General features: G+C 31.6%; 1 protein-coding gene across 9 annotated transcripts in view; it reads left to right on the forward strand.

Annotated features, from left to right (window-relative positions):
• Positions 1 to 22341, forward strand: part of SNX13 (sorting nexin 13) — a 180668-nt gene that overhangs the window by 70018 nt on the left and 88309 nt on the right. For all 9 annotated transcript variants that reach the window (XM_072783853.1, XM_072783854.1, XM_072783851.1 and 6 more), the window contains 8 exons: positions 1442 to 1580; positions 1978 to 2066; positions 5999 to 6098; positions 7285 to 7478; positions 13976 to 14080; positions 14715 to 14847; positions 16634 to 16671; positions 20818 to 20887. In XM_072783853.1, the coding sequence (XP_072639954.1) occupies positions 1442 to 1580; positions 1978 to 2066; positions 5999 to 6098; positions 7285 to 7478; positions 13976 to 14080; positions 14715 to 14847; positions 16634 to 16671; positions 20818 to 20887 (868 nt within the window). The remainder of the gene's footprint in view (positions 1 to 1441; positions 1581 to 1977; positions 2067 to 5998; positions 6099 to 7284; positions 7479 to 13975; positions 14081 to 14714; positions 14848 to 16633; positions 16672 to 20817; positions 20888 to 22341) is intronic.

The raw sequence follows: 22341 nt of genomic DNA on the forward strand, positions 1-22341 counted from the left end.
TTAGGTGTGATCCCAGGGTCCTGGGGTTGAGCCCTGCATCTGGCTTTCCTGTTCAGTGGGGAGTCTGCTTTTCCCTCTCCCCCTACCCTTCTCCCTGGCTTGTGCTGTCTCTCTCTCTCTCTCTCTAATAACTAAATAATCTTTAAAAATATCTAATTAATTTTTCTTTTGTTTATGTATTTCACTTCTGGAAGTATTGGTTATATAATAAAAAAGTAATTTTTTAAGAAATAAGAAAACATAAAATTTAAAAACATTTCAGTAATGAAATGAGTATTATGATTTAAGAAATTTTTTATAACACAAAAATGGATGTTTTATAGGAAATTTAATCACAATTTAATTCTGTATAGTCTTACGTTTGGTACAGAAAAGAATGCTTATTCACTTGAATGTTATGTTTATCTCTCATTCTTGGGATTACGAATTATTTTTTTCCTATATATTTTTATGGTTTATTTTTTAAATACAAACTAATTAAGGATAAGCCTTGTCTCTTACTGTGGGAATAGATTACCTCATATTGTTATCTTCAACTAGAGCAGATAAGTGGACAGCTGTTTGTTTCTTAATGTATTCGTAGAAAAAGCAGGTCTTTAATAACCTACCATTGAAGTAAAATTTACATTAAGTGTCAGAAATTACCGAGTAGTCTTCTAAAGTTTTGTTCTAATTTTGCACTTCCCTAGCACCATTTGAGAGTTCTTATCTTTCCACATTCTAATGAACATTTGGCATTGCCATTTTGTTGTGGTTAACTTGAATATGCCTGATGATTAATGATATTGAGCATCTTTTCCTGTGCTTATTAGCTAGTTTTTCTCTAGTTCTAGACTGAAACAGTCCTCAGTTCTGTGACTCCTTGTAGAGAATGGACAATATCCCAAGTCTACTACCTTTCATACCTTCCCTTACTGCTTTATTTATGTTTTTTTTGGCAGTGATAGTGGTTAGTCACTTCATAATATCCTCAAGTACTTTTTGTCTTTGTTATTTACTTGGTGAAACCACACTCTGGTTAAATTCAGCTCAGCTGTCAGCTTCCATTCCAGTTCTTAAATAGCACATGGATAGAGAAAAAAAAAAAAAAAAACCAACAGAATTATTTATGTCATCACATTGATTCTGTTCGATTTAGGTCGGAGAATGCCACTCTTCTGTTTAAAACCCTCCAGTAACTTTTCATTCCACTCAGAATGAAAGCTATAACATGTACTGTACCCTACCAGATTTGCCTTCCATTGCCACTAATCTCATCTTCTACTCCTCTTTCTTTGGGACCATAAGTACAGAGATTTTCATTTTATTTTCTTAAAAGCACTGACACAAACACTTGCTATATGGTTGTGTCTACCCAGCACATGGTAGGCACTAAAGTTTCTTTTTTTCCTTACTAAACAAGTCCCTCTCTCACTTGTTTTTTTTTAAACTTGGTTTTCAGATCCGTGATTCTAATTGCAACTATGAGGCCTTTATGAACATTATTAAATTGAGTGATAATATTGGAGAGCTAGAAGCAGTCAGAGATAAGGCAGCAGAAGAATTACAGTATCTTCGATCTCTAGATACAGTCGGTGATGGTGAGTAATTTAAGTACAGAAATGTTTACTTATTTAATCATTAGTGTATCTTTAACCAAAACTTTAATTTACCTAAATGTCATTTTATGCTATTAGTTATTTTCGCCTTACCTAAATCTAAATCTTTCTTATTATGTTGACATGTGCTAAGAAAGAAAGCTAAGAAAATATAATTTTCTGAATGTGAGGCTATTAATAGTGTAATTATCTCCAAAGTAAAAATAATAGGAATGGTTTAATTTTAATTAAATATATTCACTATAAAATTCCAGATTATTTATTTTATTAAATAATTACTCTGTTCATTAGTTATTATGTTAAATTATGGTATGTACATGTTTGAAGTATTTCATAAATAACATTACCACTAGCTCATAATTAATTTGTTTGTATTTAGATATCAACACTATCAAGAATCAAATAAATAGCTTATTATTTGTAAAGAAAGTATGTGACTCAAGAATACAGCGGTTGCAGTCAGGCAAAGTAAGTAAAGTACTTTCAAATTAATGTTTAGTTAAAAATACTCTATAACTTAAATATCTAGCAAATGATAAGAAGTGGGATATTAACCAGTGTAACCCTCCACCAAAGGACTTGTGGAAAAAATTTCTCTCATACACTATATTTTAAGTATTTGTTAAAAAAAGGTAAAGGGATTAAAACACTTCCTGAAAAATGCTGCAATAATTAAAGATTTTTTTATTGATTTATTTATTCATCTCTTAATTTTTTATTCAAAATTAACCACTTACATAGTTTTATACATTGGGCAACATATTAGATGGACCTAACTCTCTTCATAGAACTTATATTTTAGTTGCAGAATAAAAAAATAAACCAATAAATAATATGTTAAAAATGTTAAAAACAAGTAAAATATAAAAAAAATGCCAAAGCAAAGAAGAAAGATACAGAATGTCTAGGAATGTTTTAGATAGATGCTAAGTGATTTGGTAACATTTGAACTAAGAGAAATCTGATAGAATAATGAGAGAGACTTGAGAATTGTTTTTTATAGATTAATTTTTTAGGTAGAGGTAAAAAGCATATGCAAAGGCACTGAGATAAAGTGCTTGGTGAGTTAGAGTAAGTCAGCATGGCTGGTCTGGAATGAATGAGAAGGAATGATAGGAGGAATGAAATTGGAGAAGAATCGTGAGGGTTAGATCATATATGGTTTTTGTACCGTAGTAAGATTTTTAAAAAATTCTAATTGTGATGGGAATCTCTTGGAGATTTGTGCTAGCAAATGGCATTATCTGATTTATGAGTTAAAATGATTACTGAGCTCTTTGTGATGTTTAGATTGGGGTGGAGTTGGTGGGGGACAAGAATGGAGACCGAGAGATCATTCAGGAGACTATTGCTTTAGGCCAGTAAGAGATATCTGCAGAGGTTGTGAGACGTAATTGGAGACTGGATATAGTACTAACAGATTTGCTAATAGATTAAATATTGAGTGAGAAAGAAAAATAAAAAGGACTCAAGGAGGATTCCTAGAGTTTTTGACCTAAGCAGCTACATGAATAGTGTTGCTGTTTACTAAAATGGATAATACAGGAAAGAGGTTTGGAAGATAGAATCGAATTTTAGATGTTTTAGTTTGCAATCCCTGTTTGACAATCATAGAGACCTACTAGTTGGTAAAACTGTAGTCAAAGGGAAGATTGGTGATAGACCTAAACTTTGAAGGTCTCAGGATTATTAGATGTTTATTTAAAGTAAAGAGACTGAATGAAGTTACCTAAGAAAGTGAGTATAAGTAGGGAGATAACCAAGGACTTAGTCTAGAGGCAGTATAGTTACTTGAGTTCAAGAAAAGTGGAAGATTTAGCTAAAGAAAACAGAGGAGGTGGCTGGTAAAATTGAAGGAAAACCTGGGACTGTGGTATTCTAGAAGCCAAGTATAGAAAGTTTTTAAAGAAGTGAGAGGTCATGTCATGTCAAAGGTTACTAATAAGTTAAGTAAGATAAAGACTTAGAATTGAACATTAGATTTGCCACTAGGGGATATTGGTGATCTGATAACATTTTGGAGTAATGGAGAGATACCCTTGATTGGAGCTCCTCCAGGAGAAAATGAGAAGAGATGAATTAGAAACAGTGGTTATAGGTAGCTCTTTGGAGAGGTTTTACCCTAAAGAAGATCAGAGATTTGGATCTTGAAAGTAGAAAAGAGCACTTTTTACTACCTTGGTTTTTAGTGTAGTCTAGTGTTTTTTTTTTTTTTGGCTGGTTTTCTAGTTTGGAAATTTATTATGATTCTCTGGGGCTGTAATTTTGCAATGTATTTAAATTTCTTAAGGAATAGAAGACTTAGTTTTATAAATCTCGAGTTTAGTTGCTGGATTAATTAACTCCCATTTCTTGAGGCCCACATTTGTTGTATACCTGAGTGTACGTATACCTGAGTGTACATATACCTGAGCGTACATTTATGTATGTCTTTGTTTCAGTTAACTGTATTTTAAAATTATATACCCACGTACATTCAATATAGCTGAATGATACAGTTTTACTTATGCTTATTGTTTCTTTCATTAGTTTACCTTATTTAGGCCTTAGAGTGATTTTTCAGCGTCATTATTTTTAAAATCTGTTTGTTTAGACACCCCTTTTTTTTTTTTTTTTTTTTTTTAAGATTTTGTATTTATTTTGTGAGAGTGTTTGCATGAACGGGGGGAGGGACAGAGAGAGAGAGAGCAAATCCTTAAGATGACTCCCTGCTGGGTATGAAGCCCAAAGTAAGCCTTGATCCCAGGACCCTGAGAATATGACCTGAGCTGAAATCAAGAGCTGGATGCTCAACTGACTGAGCCACCTAGGTAGGCACCCCAGTGTCCAGACACATTTTGATAGCAAATCCCTTGAAAATTTAGATATCTTTTTTGAAGCCCATCAATTCTATTTTGAATATCAAACTTTACCTTTTTAGTAGCTCGGGTCAAATAGTATTTTTTCTTGGGAAGAACAATCAGAATCTCCACAGAGATGAAGTTTTTTAACCATACTACTCATCTTGAAATCTTAGAAGGCCCTTTATCTTTTTTATTACAAATAAAGTTATAGTGAATAGTCTTGTGCATTCCATATCTGTAGAGCTGCTTTTGGGAAAGAGAAAGAAGTTGTAAGTTTGAAGATAGAGGATTTATTTTTATTTTTATTTTTGTTTTTATTTTTTTTTTAAGATTTTATTTATTTATTCATGATAGACATAGAGAGAGAGAGAGAGGCAGAGACACAGACAGAGGGAGAAGCAGGCTCCATGCCGGGAGCCCAATATGGGACTTGATCCTGGGACTCCAGGATCACGCCCCGGGCCAAAGGCAGGTGCTGAACCACTGAGCCACCCAGGGATCCCCCAAAGATAGAGGATTTAGATAGGAGAAAACATGTACTTATGCTAGGTTGCTTTATGCCAGACATTGTAATTCAGTTATCTATTATTATACAGTATTTATATGAAGGGAAATACTAATTAGAGAGGAAGTTTTTTCCTTTACTCAAGTTCTCTTCATTCTCCTTTATGTACTATCTACATCTAATTTAGGATCTGCCCCTAATTAAGGTGGCCTGTCTAACTTGCAGAAAAATCTTCTGATCTTCTTTTTTAAATAGAGGGTTGTGAGATAAGGATTTAAGAATAAAGAGAAACTGGTGAGTACAGTTCACAGAAACATCATGGGTTTTATGGGAGAGGCTGCAGGTTTTGAAAACATGAAGTCATTCTTGCCAGCTCTGTGATCATAGGCAGCCTATCTGATTTCAGCTTTCTTTTATCTGTTAAGTGGGGTAGGTGTTATTTATCCAATGGGATTATTGTGTAGAATAAATAAGTAATATGTATAATGTACATAGCACAGTGCTTAAGATGTAGATGCTCTTAATTTTGAACTTTTTTTTTTTCATCTGTATGTAGTTACCTTGTTATATTTGAAAACTAAATATAATTTACTATTTAGGTAGTCTGAGAAGAAACATATTTTCTATAGAAGATTGCAGAGTTTTTACTCTGTTAGAAGCAAAATTACTTTTTTGGAATATTTTGTTTTCTCAGTGTATAGACTTCAGTCTCTACTTGAAAATGCTGGAATTTACTTATTCTTGGACATTGTAAGCATTCCAGACATCTCCTTTAGCTCCTAAAATGTTCATTTTCATTTGGAATATGTAGATAGAGAAAATTATTTTGTATTGAAAGAAATGAATGCTTTTCATACTTTGAATGCATATTCACTAAGTAGCTCTTCAAATAACTAGGGAGTTCTGTAGGCTGAGACTCTTGGGAACCCACATGACTGAGAAGGAAAAAAACTTTATTCCATTTTAGTTTAATATTTTTATATTTATGTAAAGATTTTTTACCTACTGAGTGAATAGATGAAATATTAACCTCCATTTACTTTTATTTGTAGGAAATAAATACTGTGAAACTGGCAGCAAACTTTGGGAAACTTTGCACAGTCCCCTTGGACAGCATTCTTGTGGACAATGTTGCACTACAATTTTTTATGGGTAGGTAAATCCATTTTATGAAAATAATATACCCCTTAAAATTTTTAATAATTGTAAATATTATTACACTTTAAATACCTCATATTAAGCATGCTAAATATGTCTTTTTTCCATTCTTCATTCTCTGAAGTGTCCCTTTTTCGGAAATCATAGAGGTTGAGATATATTTTGTTTAGAAGGAAAGAAATGCTTATTATAACTTAATGTGCATTTGTTAAATTGCTTATTTAAATTCTAGGAGATTCTATGAATTTAAATATTTGAGAAAGTGCACTTTATCAGCAACACACACTGTTTATAACGTCTCATTTTGTGCACGAATAGGGGAAGGAATTTGTTTTTATATCATTTTAATATATATAAAATTTACTAATTTTATTAATATTATAGCTAACCCTTGAACAACATGGAATTGAGTTGCACAGATTCATTTATTTATACATGGATTTTATTCAATAAATACAATATAGGAAAATAAATATATTGTCCTTATTCTCTTAGTAACGCTTTCTTTAGCTTACTTTAAGAATACAGTACATACAAAATGTTATATGTGTTAATTAACTATTTATGTAATTAGTAAGATTTCCAGTCAGTAGTAGATTATTAGTAGTTATGGTTTTGGGGAGTCAGGAGTTATAAGGGAATTTTGACTGTATGGTGAGTCAGTGCCCCTTACCTAACCTCTGCATTGTTCAGTGATAAGCCATGCATCAAAATTGCTTTTATCTGGAGGACATTTTCAGTAAACCTCCCTGATTCGAATCTTCATTTTCATGACCAAAAACATAAATTTATGGCTTGTTGAAGATCCCAATCTTTACTTTTAATATTTGTAGAAATATTAGTATTATAATTAATCTTTACTGAGAACAGAAGCTGAATGTTACTGATGTAGTTTTTTCTGATGAAACCTTCCATAGCAGTTTTATCTTCTAGAAATTTTATCATGGAAAATGAGATTTTAAAAATGTGCATCCATTTGTGTGTTTTGCATAATTACGGTCTTATTAACCTAACCAATTTGTGATGTGAGTATTCTTTACCTCAAGTATTTACTTAAGCAGTTTGAAAATGTAGAATTTTGAGTATTTGAAACTTTAATTCTTGTTAACTTATCATGTGGCTACATGCACCCAAAATGTTTGACATTAATATCTGTGTTGTTATGGGTTTTGTTCGGTAGATTACATGCAGCAAACTGGAGGTCAAGCACATCTCTTCTTTTGGATGACAGTGGAAGGATACCGAGTTACAGCCCAGCAGCAACTAGAAGTTTTATTAAGTCGTCAGAAAGATGGAAAACATCAAACCAACCAAACTAAAGGACTTTTAAGAGCAGCTGCTGTTGGAATATATGAACAGTATTTATCAGAAAAGGTGAGGCTCTATTTTTGTTACCATATTCTTATCTTCTTTGGTAGTCATTAGTAATAGTAATAATTTTTTAATGCTTATGAATATTCATTACTCATACTAGGCACAGCTACTTGCAAATATTGTCTCATTTAATCCTGGTAAAAGTCTTTTTGTATATTACTATCCTTATTTTATAGGTAAAGAAACTCATGTTTGGAAAATTGAATTAATTTTACCAAGGTCATAAATACTAATGTCAAAGTCAAGATTCAAAGTCACACACACGCTAGATTCAAGGACATTAAAGATTGAAAATAAAAGAATGGGAAAAGATAATGCAAACAGTAACCAAAACAGAGCTGGAGTGGCTATATTAATAGTAAACAATAGATTTTCAAAGAAAAATTGTTACTATAGAGGAACATTTTATAATAATAAAAGGGTCAGTTGATCAGAATGTTAAAACAGTTTTAAACACAACAGCAAAACCTCCACATACATAGGACAAAACCTGACACAAGTGAAAGGAGAAATAGACAATTCAACAATAATAGTTGAAGATTTCAATACCCACTCAATAACTGATAGAATAATTAGTAGAAAGTGACCAAAGGGAAAAATGACCAAAGATATACAAGAATTGAAGAACACTATAAACCAACTTGACCTAGCACTTCTATAGAATACTTCCCCTAACAATAGCAGAATACATATTATTTTCAAGCTCACGTGGAACATTGTCTAGGATAGACAATGGCCTTTGCTAGGCTATAAAGCAACTCTGGATTTAAAAGAATTGAAATCATAAAAAAGTATGTCCTTTTATCATAGTAGAATTAATTAGTAATTAACAGAAGGAATTTGAGAAACTATAAATATTTAAAAATTAAATCACATTTCTGAATAGTCTCTGGATCAAAAAGAAATTAGAAGGAATATAGAAGGTATTTTGAATTGATTGAAAATAAGAACACAATGTATAGGAATTGTGGGATGAAATAATTATGGCAGTACTTAGAGGGAAATATGTTGCTTTAAATGCCTAGTTAGAAGAAAGATCGCAAAATGGCAGTTTACATTTTTACCTTAAACTAAAAAAGGAGGGACACCTGGGTGGCTCAATGGTTGAGTGTCTGCCTTTGGCTCAGGACGTGATCCCGGAGTTTCGGGATTGAGTTCCACATCGGGTTCCTTGCATGGAGCTTGCTTCTCCTTCCTCTGCCTCTCTCTTTGCCTCTGTCTCTCATGAATAAATAAATAAAATCATTAAAAAAAAATCTTTCTAAAAAATAAATAAACTAGAAAAGGAGACTACAGACTAGTATCTTTCATCGATATGGATACAACAGTCCTCAAAATTCCTCACACTCCAGTGTTTGTAATGGTTATGCTATAATACCTTTTAATTTATACATACTAGCACAAAAACTGTATTTGAATTTTAAGTGTGAATTGTATTTGAAAACTGCTTAGTCCATTTGCTTATATTTTTTTTGTATGAAACATACTTTTAAAAGACTGTACATTTTGAAGAGTAATAATATAACAGACACATTTATATTCCCTATCTAGCTGAAGAAATAGAACATTTACTGTGCTTTTGAAGATCCTTAGTACATTCTTCACCTTTCATTTTCTCCTGTTTCCTTACTTGGTGATGAAACCAATTTCCTGTAATTATTCACTTGCTTTGCCATATCATTTTACCATACATGTATGTTCTAAAGCAATATATTGCTTAGGTTTGTTTTTTAACCTTTATAGAAATGGAATATTATATGCATTGCTTTTATTCTTATTATATTGAAATTTATGCATATTGGTTTATATAAATGTAGTTCATTTTCATTTAAGTATTTCATCATACAGATATACAAGAGTTTATTTACTTTTGAAAATATTTATAAGCAGTTTGGTTTGTTTCCCTTTGCTTTCTGTTATACTTCTGTTCTGAATATTGCTGTTCATGTTTCTTCATGCACACATTCAAGAGTTTCTGCTATTTAAAAACTCAGTTTTAGTGTATATATGTAAGTCTTTCTATGTTAATTTTAAAAGTAGGTTATAGAGTCAGTTCTATTGTATGTAGTCCAGTAGTATGGGTTACAGTTAATATTGGAAAAATAAAAAATTAATAGTTTTTAAGTCAGTTTCTTACAGCATTTTATTTTACGATTTTATTTATTTATGCATGAGAGATGCAGAGAGAGAGAGAGAAAGACAGGCAAATGGAGAAGCAGGCTCCCTGCAGGGAGCCTGATCTGGGACTCGATCCCACCTGGGATCACAACTGAGCCAAAGGCAGACGCTCAACCACTGAGCCACCCAGGTGCCCTTCTGTCAGCATTTTAAAGATAGTGTTTCATTGTTTTCTGGCTCTCATTATTTCCAGTGAGAAATCAGCTATAAGTTTGTTATTCTTTTAAAGTTAGTATCTTTTTAAAGCATTGAAAGTCATCCTGAGTCTTGGGAAACCCTTTTCCAGGACACAGTAAGTCCTTTTTTTTTTGCAGTGAATGGCGAAGAATGAGAAAAAAATACAAAACCAATTCATGGTTCCAGAATTCAGGGCTGAAGGCAATATTTTAGTGTCAAATGACTATGGCATGGATTTTCCACCTTTGGTAGTAATTGCTGTCTTTTTCCCTTGCTTCTAATATTGACAGCCATTATTTGGTGTTCACAATAATGGATTCTCCATTGTGTAGCACTCCGTGTATGGCTTAAGTGCATTGTTACCATGAATGTTGACAGTCTGTCTTCTACTTTTCCTGTCCTGTGCTGTGTATTGTGATACATTATGAATTTAACATTATGAATTTGGTAACCATGTTTTCTAAAAGTGTGAATAATGAAAATGAGAATGATGACAGTACCAATATCAGCATGACCTAGATATTGCCAAAAAAGAAGACTAAACGACTGGGTCATTTTAATGACAAATAGAAGGAGCCATATATCTTGGGTTAGGGAGAGTAAATAACCAAAATAAAACATACTGACCGCAGCCCTGGTGGCGCAGCGGTTTAGTGCTGCCTGCAGCCCCGGGTGTGATCCTGGAGACCTGGGATCGAGTCCCACCCACATCAGGCTCCCTGCATGGAGCCTGCTTCTCCCTCTGCCTGTGTCTCTGCCTCTCTCTCTCTGAATTAAATAAATAAAAAATCTTAAAAAAAAAACCATACTGCATGATGTGCAAAACATATTTTGGGATTGGCCTTAGTGGAGAAGGGGATATAAAAGCAAATGTGGAAACTGAATTTTGCAAATGAACTATAAAGAGTTACATTTCATGATTCAGCTTTCAACTGAAACATCCTATAGGTATAAACAAGAGAAGTTTTGATAACATGTTTTGGCTGTTGGAAATTTAGAACTTACTCTTGCAGATCTTACCAGCAATCATGCTTTCTGTAGTATCTTGTGTTATATCAGATTGTGGCAACAAGAGTATATTTCCTGTTGCTACTAGGTACTTTGATTTGAGAAAAATGGGAGTTTTAAATATCTTCTTGATTTCTAAGATTTTAATAAATTGCAGAAAACATAAAACAAACTTTACTTACATATTTGCATATTTAGCAGACAGTGCAAATGTAAATTTTAACAAACTTCCTTTTAGTCCATAAACTTCCTACCAAAGAAAATGAAAACCTCTTACCTGCTACATATCTTATATTCTATATTCTTTTATACAACACTGCTAAAACAGGGTATCATTTACCTACGTGTGATATTGAGGTTTTCATAGTGGAGTTTTTTGGTCAGTTTTTAGTTTCTTGAAAACATTCAGAAACAATGATATTTTTGACATTATAAAAATGTCAGAAAATAACTTCTTTAGACATTTGCTTCAACATGGCTATCATTGTTGCCAGCCATAGAAAAGATGCTAAACTTTTGACATGCAGTAAATATCATATTTTCAAAGAATGGGTTAAGAATAGTGTCCCCTAATTTGAAAATAGATTAAAAATAAATATGGTGAAAAGAATTACGGTAAACAGAAGTTTATGTTTTTTTTTTTCCAGAACTGTTAAATGATCTTTGAAGAGGCTAAAAGGAACCTTGAAAAGGATAGATTGATCTGAATTGTATATGTGTAGACTATTTAAAAAAATCATACAGTGAAAAAAAATAACTAATTTTTTTTGAAATGAGACTGCTGAGAACTCAAAAAAATATCACAAGAAAGGGATAGCTGGCTTTTAATAGATTTTCTCAGTTTCTTTACTGAAACTATAATTTATATGGAGTCTACCTTCCCTGTCACAACTTTAAATGATCTGTGTGTTTTAAAACCATTTTCCTTGAGAGAGGTATAACTTTTAGTGACATCCATTTGACTTTGAAATGTTTAAAATAGGCATTTTAGACATAGAAAATAGGCTTTTTAGACATAGATAGTCTATATGGTAAATTCATAGATGCATTGGATTTACTGGTCTAAAAACTTGCTGTTTTTAGTAAGTAAAGTCTCATTATTCTATGCCTAAATGATTTTACTGAAAGGATATTTACTTAATTTGATGTCATCACATTGAACTGATAAGGGAAGTAAATGTGATATAGACTTAAGAACAGAGATAGAGGTCAAAGTGAATTTTGTATTTGATTATATCAGTTATACCACTTGGTTTAAAAAAAAGAAAAAAACTGATGTCCTGAAGTCTCCAGGCAGATCAGAGAGGTATTGTTAAAAAAGGAAACATGAAAAGTAAAAATATTCTTTGGGATCATGGAATAAAAAGAAAATATTTTTTTAAATTAAATGTAGATAATACCTATTTAGTCTTATTACAGATATATACCCTTTTAAAAAGTCTTACATTTATGCACTTTAACAATATACAATAATATAGCCTACAATGTTTAAATACCTATTAAAGAGCTTAAATTGTATATTGATGGACAAAACCTAAATAGTTATGCTTTTCTCAAATATTATCTGTTTAATTAGTCCTATTAATTACTAATTGCTGTTGTTAACTAGTGCTCTTGCTGTTTTGCCTAACCACATTTGTCTAGAAAAGTACAGAATACAGATTAATAATTTTGGAAAATGCGTATTTTTGCATTTTTATGTTAGAGTAGTAAGAAAGTACATAAAAATTTTTTCTCTATTACTTTTTTTGAGGGAGGGTGATCTGGTTGGTTGTGTCCCATGATAACTCTTTAAAAGTGTTGGTCACGTTATACAAGGGTGAGTCCTAATCCCGTTCCATATATTTGAAAGTATAGGAGAAAGTAAACTTAAATAAATGTAAAATGTTATGGTTTTTCAAATTTGCATCTTCTTATTTCCTAGAAACTGAGTTTCATGAGCTTGGAGGGCAACCGGAAGGACAAAACTAGCTAACACTAGTTCCTCCTTAATTTTTGTCACATACTTGGAAGTTGTTCAGTTCTTTTTTTGTTTCAGGGAAAAACACATACGCACCACCACATCACATCCTCCCATACACAAACAACAAATAAGAACCCTTCCCTTCCTCCTTCAAAAAACCCCACCCACCACACAACCTTCTTGGGTTTACCAACTAGAATGTTGGATGAACCAGGGAGCATTAGACATTGGATAGGCCTTTTCCTACATATTTATGCTCTGCTGTTTACTTATTCTTTAAATCTTTTCCCTTTTCTGTATTTATCCACTCTTTTCCTTGGATATTCTATTGGGTAGCATATTTTAATTATTTAAACAATGCATTCTTGTGAAGGTTTCTTTAGAAGTTAACATCCTTATCACTAATTTATTCTCCAGAGCCTTCAGAGCTAAAAATTCAGAAGTTGGTATGCCAAAGATGATGATATTTCTAGCTTTTCAGCATTTTTTTCTTTCAATAAAGAAATTTTTCACATTGAACATTAAATTTTATATTTCTGGGGCATATCTGTCATATTATGCAATTAAAAATGGAAGTTGTTAGAAGAAATTAACTTTTTATGTTTTTTGCCCTCCCATATCATACTAGAACTTTGCTGCAGCATTATAAAGCCAAATTTAGGAGAAGGGTAGTCTCTTCAGAGGCTATTTAAAAAGATTATTTCTAGTGTTAAGTAAGTAACAAGTGCCTTACTCTTTTGCCAATCCTGTTAAATACATATCCAGGACTACTGGATATTAAGCTAATTCCTCATGACATTGTTTCCTGTGTGCCAGACACTGTGCTAGTGTGCCTTGTGGTTACATATTAATATGGTTACACAGTAACCATAGGTGGATTATCTCCATTTTGCAGATTGAGGAAATGAAGCCTCTTGAGAGGTAACTAAGCAAATGTCAAGATTTAAATTCATGTTTGTCTCCCCATCTACTTTATACTACATGATGACAAGAAGATTTGGTTCTTATTTCAGCCTCCTTAAACAGCTACATGGTGTTTACAAGCCAAGGATTTTTTACCAATTACTTTCAATAATATAGTTCCATTATGTAGTTCTTCTACTCTAAAGAATTAACTTGTATTTAGAAACTTAAAAAGTCATTACTACTATTATTTTTCTCTGTTTGTTAGGCATCTCCAAGAGTTACCGTTGATGATTATTTGGTGGCAAAATTAGCAGATACTTTGAATCATGAAGATCCAACCCCTGAAATCTTTGATGACATTCAAAGGAAGGTATTGTATATAGCATCTATCATTAAATCTTTCTTAATGAAAAAAAAATGTATATTCATGTAATTCATTTTTTAAAAGGTTATTGAAACATAAAAATATAGTGGTAACTAAAAAGATAATTTAACACTTCTCACAAAAAAGATAATTTAACACTTCTCACAAAAAAGGTAGGCTAGTTTTTTGTTTATTTAATTGACAAATGAGGAAAATTCTTATGTTGGGTTATTTAAATCTGAAAAAATCTGACTAAAGGATCAGACAAATAGTCTTAGAATTTCATGAGTTGATGATGTGTAAATTACCTGACTTAAATTTATTTTACTCTGTTCCTGGAGCCTTTATGTGAACTTGTTTCATAGAGAACACTACTTCCTGGAACATTATACATATAAGCTGTCATGTGACCTGTGTTTCAGTGGGACCGTTTTCAATGCAGTTAGGTACATTAGGTGAAATTAGTTGAGAAATCATTAGTTGTGATGTTGTGATGTAGGCTTATTGCTGGCCTCATAGATATGGAACCATAATGATTCATCATAGCAAGACCTCTTCCTAGCTTTTGGTGAAATCTTATTATTGGAAAGTAGTACATTATCTCTATTAATGATGGGATATCTTGATTTATTTCAATAAGGTTTATGAATTGATGCTACGAGATGAAAGATTTTATCCTTCCTTCAGACAGAATGCACTTTATGTGCGCATGTTAGCTGAGCTGGATATGTTAAAAGATCCTAGTTTCAGAGGATCAGATGATGGTGATGGAGGTAAGGTGGCTTACGCGCATATTGTGTGTGTGTGTGTGTGTGTGTGTGTGTGTACATGTATTCCTATATATATATTTTGTTTACCAAAAAATGATGTTTTAAGCGAGATAAAAAATGCCTTGAAGCCCAATATAAATTGTAAAATATTTAAATCTCTAGAAATGAATGACAGAGTTTAGTTACTACACTAAATTAAGATGTTGAAAATTTAATAACAGATTAGTATTTCTCCTTTGCTAAAACGTGGTCACAGATTCTTTTAAAAATATTTAAATAATGCTTCCTGTTTTAATTTTAATCACATTATTTTTCTCACCGTATCAAATCGTACTTTCTCTTGTTTTTTCGTGTTTATAGACAGTCACCAAATTCTTGACAAAATGTGGGCCTAGATTGATTTTAGATTCTATTTCTGGATCTTCATATTGTTGATAACAAAAGTAAATTACACCTTGTTTTGCTTCTGATTCCTCTTTTACCTTGATTTGTCTTTGGTGGAAAGATTTAAGAGGTAGGCAGACCACAGAAGGAAATAGGAGGTATATAATTGAATAAGGAGGATAGAGAACTATTTGCTCATTTTAATTATCACCTTACTATTAACTAAGGGGTAATCCTTGGTAGAATTTCCTGTTTACTTTTTGTGACCCTAGGTCTGAGAAACCAAGAAATGATCTTGGGCATTTAGAGTTATTGAAACTCAAAAGCAACACCAACTGCCTCTTTGTAAAAGACACATTTAGAGATCCAGATTCATAAATAATCTCCTAAGTAGTGCTGAAGCCATATGTTAACTTTAAATTGTATATGAATATTGCTTCACCATATATCATTACTTAAAAAAAAAAAGATTTTATTTATTTATTCATGAGAGAGAGAGACAGAGACACAGGCAGAGGGAGAAGCAGGCTCCATGCAGGGAGCCTGATGCGGGACTTGATCCCGGGACTCCAGGATCACGCCCTGGGCCGAAGGCAAGTGCTAAACCACTGAGCCACCCAGGGGTACCCTATTATTACTGTTTTTAACAGAGGGGCATCATAATTGGTAACTTCGTGTGCTCACATACAGAATAAAACACTGAGGGAAAAGATGTTAATTTTAATAATGTATAATTAAGACTTAGCTCTCTAACATTACTTTTAAAAATGATCTCTACTTGCTTTTTAATTAAATGGCATTACATATGAAGTTTTATATATCTTGCTCTGTTAGTTAAATGTTGATTTAAGTATCTAGCATTACAATGTTTTTGAGCCAAACTACCAAGAATAAGTGGACACAATAGATACATTATGTATATAAACCAATCTTTAAAAAAAAAATCAATCTTTTTATTCTTTGCACAAAAGAAAAATTTTAATTGTAGTATTTCTTAATCCAATGAGACAGAACTATCAACATTCTGGTAACATTTCCTAATGAACTTCACTCTTCAGTGTTTTCCTCATGTTTACATTGTATCAGACAACTTCATATGATATACTTAAGGATAAAATACTTAATAATTGCTCTCCTGTACGTGAACACCTATTTTTGGTATTTGGTGGGGGCATGTGCAAATCAGGCACATATATATTTTCTCTGGAATCTGTGGCTTTCAGAAAAATGAGGCTTAAAGGTTAGCAGGTATTTGGGAGTAGTATAACACAATTTTCTTTGCTTTTTTGTTATGTCTTTGCTTGGGTGACTTTCATTCTTGGTATTTGAACCTCAGATAAAACAACTCTTTCAAAAGTTTTTTTTTTTTTTTACTGTATACTAAGTTGACTATCCCTTCCCACAGAATCTTTTAATGGGTCTCCTACTGGAAGCATAAATTTGGTAAGTATTATTAAATAACTTAGTTATTAAAGTGACTTGAAAATATTATAAAAGGTAAACTTTAACATACATAAATAAATGATATATTAGAAGCTCTCATCATTAATTATAAGAAGTTACTTCCTTTAAAAGAAATGTTAAATTCATATATAACAGCTTCTGAAATTTATTTTCATTTTTAAAAATGTGCTTAAGTCACCTGTAATTCAGTTGTATTTGATAAAAAGGTGACTTCATTATTTTCAATCCCAATATTTAGTATTTTGAAATTACTTTTTGATTAGTGATATGTTGGATAGTATATGTGACATGTAAATGTTTATAGTGAAATTAGTTTTTTCTTTTTGTATGTAGAAAAGAAATATAAAATTAGTAGGATATCTGAAAACTTCCAGGTATTTCTTAAAGTGCACACTGTAACCAGTTCAAGTTGTAAAAAAAATTTTAATCTTAAACCCTTATATTAAATTAAGCAACTTTATCTTATGATTATGGGTTTAAGAATGATATATTTTTAGCATGTAAGCTGTCATTGGCATTTTATACATTCAAAGTGAAGTGTGAAGTAATGAATATTTCAGTTCTTTTATATATCCATCCCTGTCATGAATAACTTCTTTCATAAAATGTTGCTAAGAAGAAATACTTGTTCAATAGAAGTTTTAGTCCAGAGTTTTTGGGGGGCAGTTAGGAAGAGATTGTTTGCTTTGTTTTTCATTCTACCCACATTACTTTTTCTTTCAGACTTTTTAAATAGCTGAATGGTCTAGAGGTCCATTATCTTATGTTGTCTTCTGTATTGCTATATTTTTTTCAAAAAATAACCTTTTGTTTTATTAGTCTATGAAGTACATTTAACAAAACACTGAAGCACTCAGCCATAGTGTTAATATCAGATATGATGTAACATTTAAAATATTTTTTTAAATAATTTGGTATCATTACTGTATGTTTGTTATAATCTATAGCCCTATCACAAAAAGGAATAACTTGTAGAGCATGAAGGAAGTATTAGCAATAATCGTTATGTGAGAAAATTTCCAAATATGAAATTTTTTATTCATTTGAAATTTCAAGTATTCACATTTGTAGTACTTGTAGGAGTGTTTGAACACTAGTAACAAAGTTTTTTTTTTTACTTTGTTCCATATTTGGAATAAATGCCTTTTCACCTAAGAGCAGTTCCTTTGTTACGTAGTGATATAAACCAGGCAGTCTCATTTGACAAAGGTCACACTTGAGGTCAGTGACGTGCAGTATTTTGTTATTCATATAAATCTATTAAATTTAAGCTTTTAAGTAGCTGGACTCCTTTGGAATCTTTCTTTTTAAATATAGACAAATTTTAGTGGGTAGCTGCACTTTAAAAGTAGTTTTAAGATTGAAAAATAGGTCATAGTAGTTTTTTCCAGTATAGTAAGCAAAGAAAGTAATGTGTGGTAACTTACTCATTTTTCATTGAGATTGGCAAGTAAATTATAAACATTTCTAGCAGTGCCATTGTAGTTGTGTGGATTATCACAGTAAATCTGAATTTTCATTTTTTGCCTTAGCATAATGTTAAAAAAAGTTTATGTTTTTGCAAGCAGTTCAAGAATTTTAACCCAAGGATTACTTTACACACTATTTTATTTCAGGACATCATTAGTGTACTTGTTCTGAAATCACAGTTTTCTTTTATCAAATAATATAGTTCTAAATCAGAGTGTGGTTAATATTATTTTACCAATTGTTATTTTATATAATCTACTTTATGTTTACATTTGCATTATACCCGTGACTAATGTTTAAGAGATGTTTCATTGGATTGTTTCACTATATTTAATGAAAATAATATTTATTAGTTTTTTAAGTGCTAAAAAGACATTTAGATATAAAGTTTTCTAATAACTCCTGGATTGCATAGTATAAGATGCTAACATGTTTAAAGTAAAGAGTAGCATGTAGCTAGCTGTTGAAATATTACCTGCCAAGGAGGGTTAACAATAACAATAATAGTAATAACAAAAGTATATCTTGAAAAACAATTGTTTTATATTCTCTGTGATAGCTTCTAATTGGAAGAAGATCATAGTAAACAACAATCTAAATTTTGTGGAATATTCTATTTTCTCTGTAATGTTAAAGCACAGGTTGTATTTCTATCAAGATGTATTATTATAGATCATATGACGACTTAAAAATAAGCACACTCTACTTCTTTTCAAAGCATTATAATTCATTTTATAAACTGACAGAGTTGTAGAGCAAGCATCACACTGTTATACCATTGGGAAGACTGAGGTACAAGAAGAACTGGTTGATTTAGCTGAAGTCTCTTAGGGTATCACTGGTGAAGCCTGAACTAGACCTATTTTAATTTAATGATTCGTCCCCTTGACTTGACCAGGAAAATACTGTCGATTATCTGTATGTTATTGCCATTTTTTTTTCTCTTAATAAACAATCTTCACTAGAAAAACTCTTTTGGCTTTCTTCTTAGAATTCAGTTGCCTTAATTTAAATGGCTTTATGTCATATGTATGGCTGCATTTAAGCTATTTAAATGACTCTTCTAGTAAGATCCTGTGGTTTTTGAAGTGTAAGATATGTCTGAATCTTATAATGTCTGTGTGTCAGAGGTCCCCAAGCCCATTTCTATATTCATTGATTACTAAGAGGAGGACTTATAGGCCTCAGTATAGTCAGACTCTCATGGGTAGGATTTATCAGAGAGAAAAGATTTAAAGCAAAATCAGCAAAGAGAAAAGGTACGTGTAACAAAGTCTAGAGAAAACCAGGTACAAGTTTCCAGGAATCCTCTCCCATGAAAGTCAGGTTGGACTAACTTAATTCCTCCAGCAATGAATGTAACAACACATGTGACATGTTGCCTACCCAGAAAGCTTATCTAAGACTAAGTGACCAGGGTTTTCACTGGATGTAGGTCACAAAGGCAAATCTCTGGTTAGTACATACTAAAATTCCAAACTCCCAGAAGGAAAGCAGGTGTTCAGCATAAACAGTTACACAAATAGTTTAGGTATGGTGAACCACTCTCAGCAGTTAAAGAATGGTGGGAACCTTCCCTAATTCTAAATTCCTAGATGTCATCCAAGGGCCAGGCTTGGAAGCAGTCCTTTCTAGGAGAGCAATTTCAAGTAAACTCTTTTTTGCTGTTTACTTTTTTCCAGCTTTATTGAGATATAACTGACATAAAACATTTGTAGGTTGAAGATGTACAACATATTGATTTGATATTACAAAATGGTTGCCACAGTAGGGTTAGCTAACCTCTCCATCACACAACATAATTGCCATTTCTTTTTGTATTAAGAACATTTAAGATTTACCCTCTTAGTAACTTCAAATATTTAATGATATTATTATTATTATTATAAATATAGGTGACTCAAGTTAACTCTTTCTGTGCAGTCTGTCATTATGTGCCCTTCTGAGTATTTGTGGGTATGGTGTATATGAGGCAAAAAAAGTCTTAAATTTAAACTGAAGGGCCATAGTTGAAAAAAAAGATTCATTTTGGGTAACTCAGTAATAATTTTGTTTGTGGAATTAATTTTGAAAATTATTTAAAATCTGTCTTAGACTCTGGATTCACTTCATGTTATAAGAAATCATAATAATAGGTAACATTTTTTTGTGTTAGGCAGTCTTAATAAATGTTTTACATGTCTTCTTGTTTAATTCTTTCATAACCCTATGATGTGTAGGTACTATTATGCTCATTTTATAGATAAGGAATCTAAAATTATTTCTAAATTAACAAGAATGTTAAGTAAACGAATTGGCTCTAGTATACTTCAACATTAAAAAAATGATAAGAACATGTCTACTTATTTTTATCCATATTTTTTTCCTTGTTCTTCATTGACTATAATTGAGAAGCAGCAAATGTTGGTATATGGATAAGCAACGAAGAATAAATGATCAATGTACTGAGTTGATTTCTGAATTACTTTGTTTTATAATTTTTTAATTGTGGATTTTCTCTCTACTGTTAGTATAAATAGGATTATTATTGGGAGAGGGATACAAATAATATAAACTCTACATGGGACCAAAGATGAGTAAGGTACATATGATATAGAATGCTTTAACACTTTTTTCCTATAAAATTAAAATATTAAAAAATTTTTTTTTTCCAAGTCTTTAGATGACCTTTCAAATGTAGCTTCTGATGACTCAGTACAACTTCACGCTTACATTTCAGACACTGGTAAGAGACTTTGTGGTATAATTATTACTCAAAAATTATTATTATTATTCCTGAATTATTTTCCACATTTATTTTTACAAACCATTTTTCTGTTTTGTAGTTATATTTTTTAAGTTACATTTTTTTCTGCAGCATGTTTTTCATTAAATTCTGCATTTATTTACTTGTTATATATGGTTTGATATATACTTTGTATCATGTTTATAGTACTTTGTGTATATGTTATGATGTACTTGTGTACCTTCTTTCTCTTAAGGTTTGTACTGTTAACATTTGGAAAATTTTAAATTCTAAGCATTTTGTTACTGCTAATAAACTCTTGAAACCCAATCTTTTCCTCTTCTTGTTTGTGTCTTGCTGATAATTGTCTGTATAATTCTTTTTAAATAGCTTGGGGCAGATTTTAGGTCAATTTTTTTTATATATGCAGACTCACACTAGATAAGTGGGTCAATGAAACTTTTGTATAGGAGTTTAAAGAAGCTTAAGAAATGCTTAGATGAGGTGAGAAACCTCTAAAATTTTGTGACTCAGCATACGCCCAAAATGGTTAGTGAATTGAAAAAAGAATCTATTTTCATCCTTGCCAATGGGTTATTATATAATGCCAGTGAGTAGTAGATAATGGTGGCTTACTTATCCAACTTCTCACTATTTCTAGACTATAGGAGTGTGTCTGTCAGATTACATTTGAAATGTTACCATACTGAGGTATCTCAGTTCAATTTCATGCTTACAGTTTAGGTAACTAAAAAGAGATTTTATAGTGCAAGTATAGTTTAAAAGATAATTTGCATTTTTTAAATATCTCTGTTTTCTTTTGCTTCCCCTGGAGCTGGAGTCTCATTTTGCATTGTGTTCCCTGCCATATTTCTGACATAAGTTATTTATAATTGCTGTCTAAGTTGTTCTTTTATCCTTTACAGTCAGTGCATACATTACTTGCAAAGGTTACTAGATAACAACTTTGTCATGAAACCAGAGGTTTTATTGCTTTTCTTTCTAGATTTTGTTATAGTTGTTTCACTTTTCCTTCCTGAAATTTTAAAGTTCTTTTAAAAAATCTTTCTTCATTAGTTTTCCAAATATGAAAGTCTTTTTAAACTGCAGATGTTTAGTGTTTGTCCTTTACTTCTTTCTTGAAGACCTTAAACTTTATGTCTCAAGGAAGATACTCATGTCTATATTTTTTATGTAGAACTTTTCTTTTCTCTGAAAGTTGTGATTTTCCAGCTGCTTTGTCCATTTATTCAACAAGTGTTTAAAGCTTCTTAAAATGTATGGAAACACTGTACTTAGCATTTTTGATAAATTGTTATTTCTGTCAAATAAATTATGTATAAATACTAAAGAGGCACATAATATAGTTGTTAAGAGCATAACTTTTTGCTCATTTGCATGGGTTCAAACCTCAGCTCTGCCACTTAATAGGTGACCTTGGGCAAGTTCCTTAA

The sequence above is a fragment of the Canis lupus genome, chromosome 18 (genome assembly GCF_048164855.1).
Source record: "Canis lupus baileyi chromosome 18, mCanLup2.hap1, whole genome shotgun sequence".
NCBI classification, from domain to species: domain Eukaryota; kingdom Metazoa; phylum Chordata; class Mammalia; order Carnivora; family Canidae; genus Canis; species Canis lupus.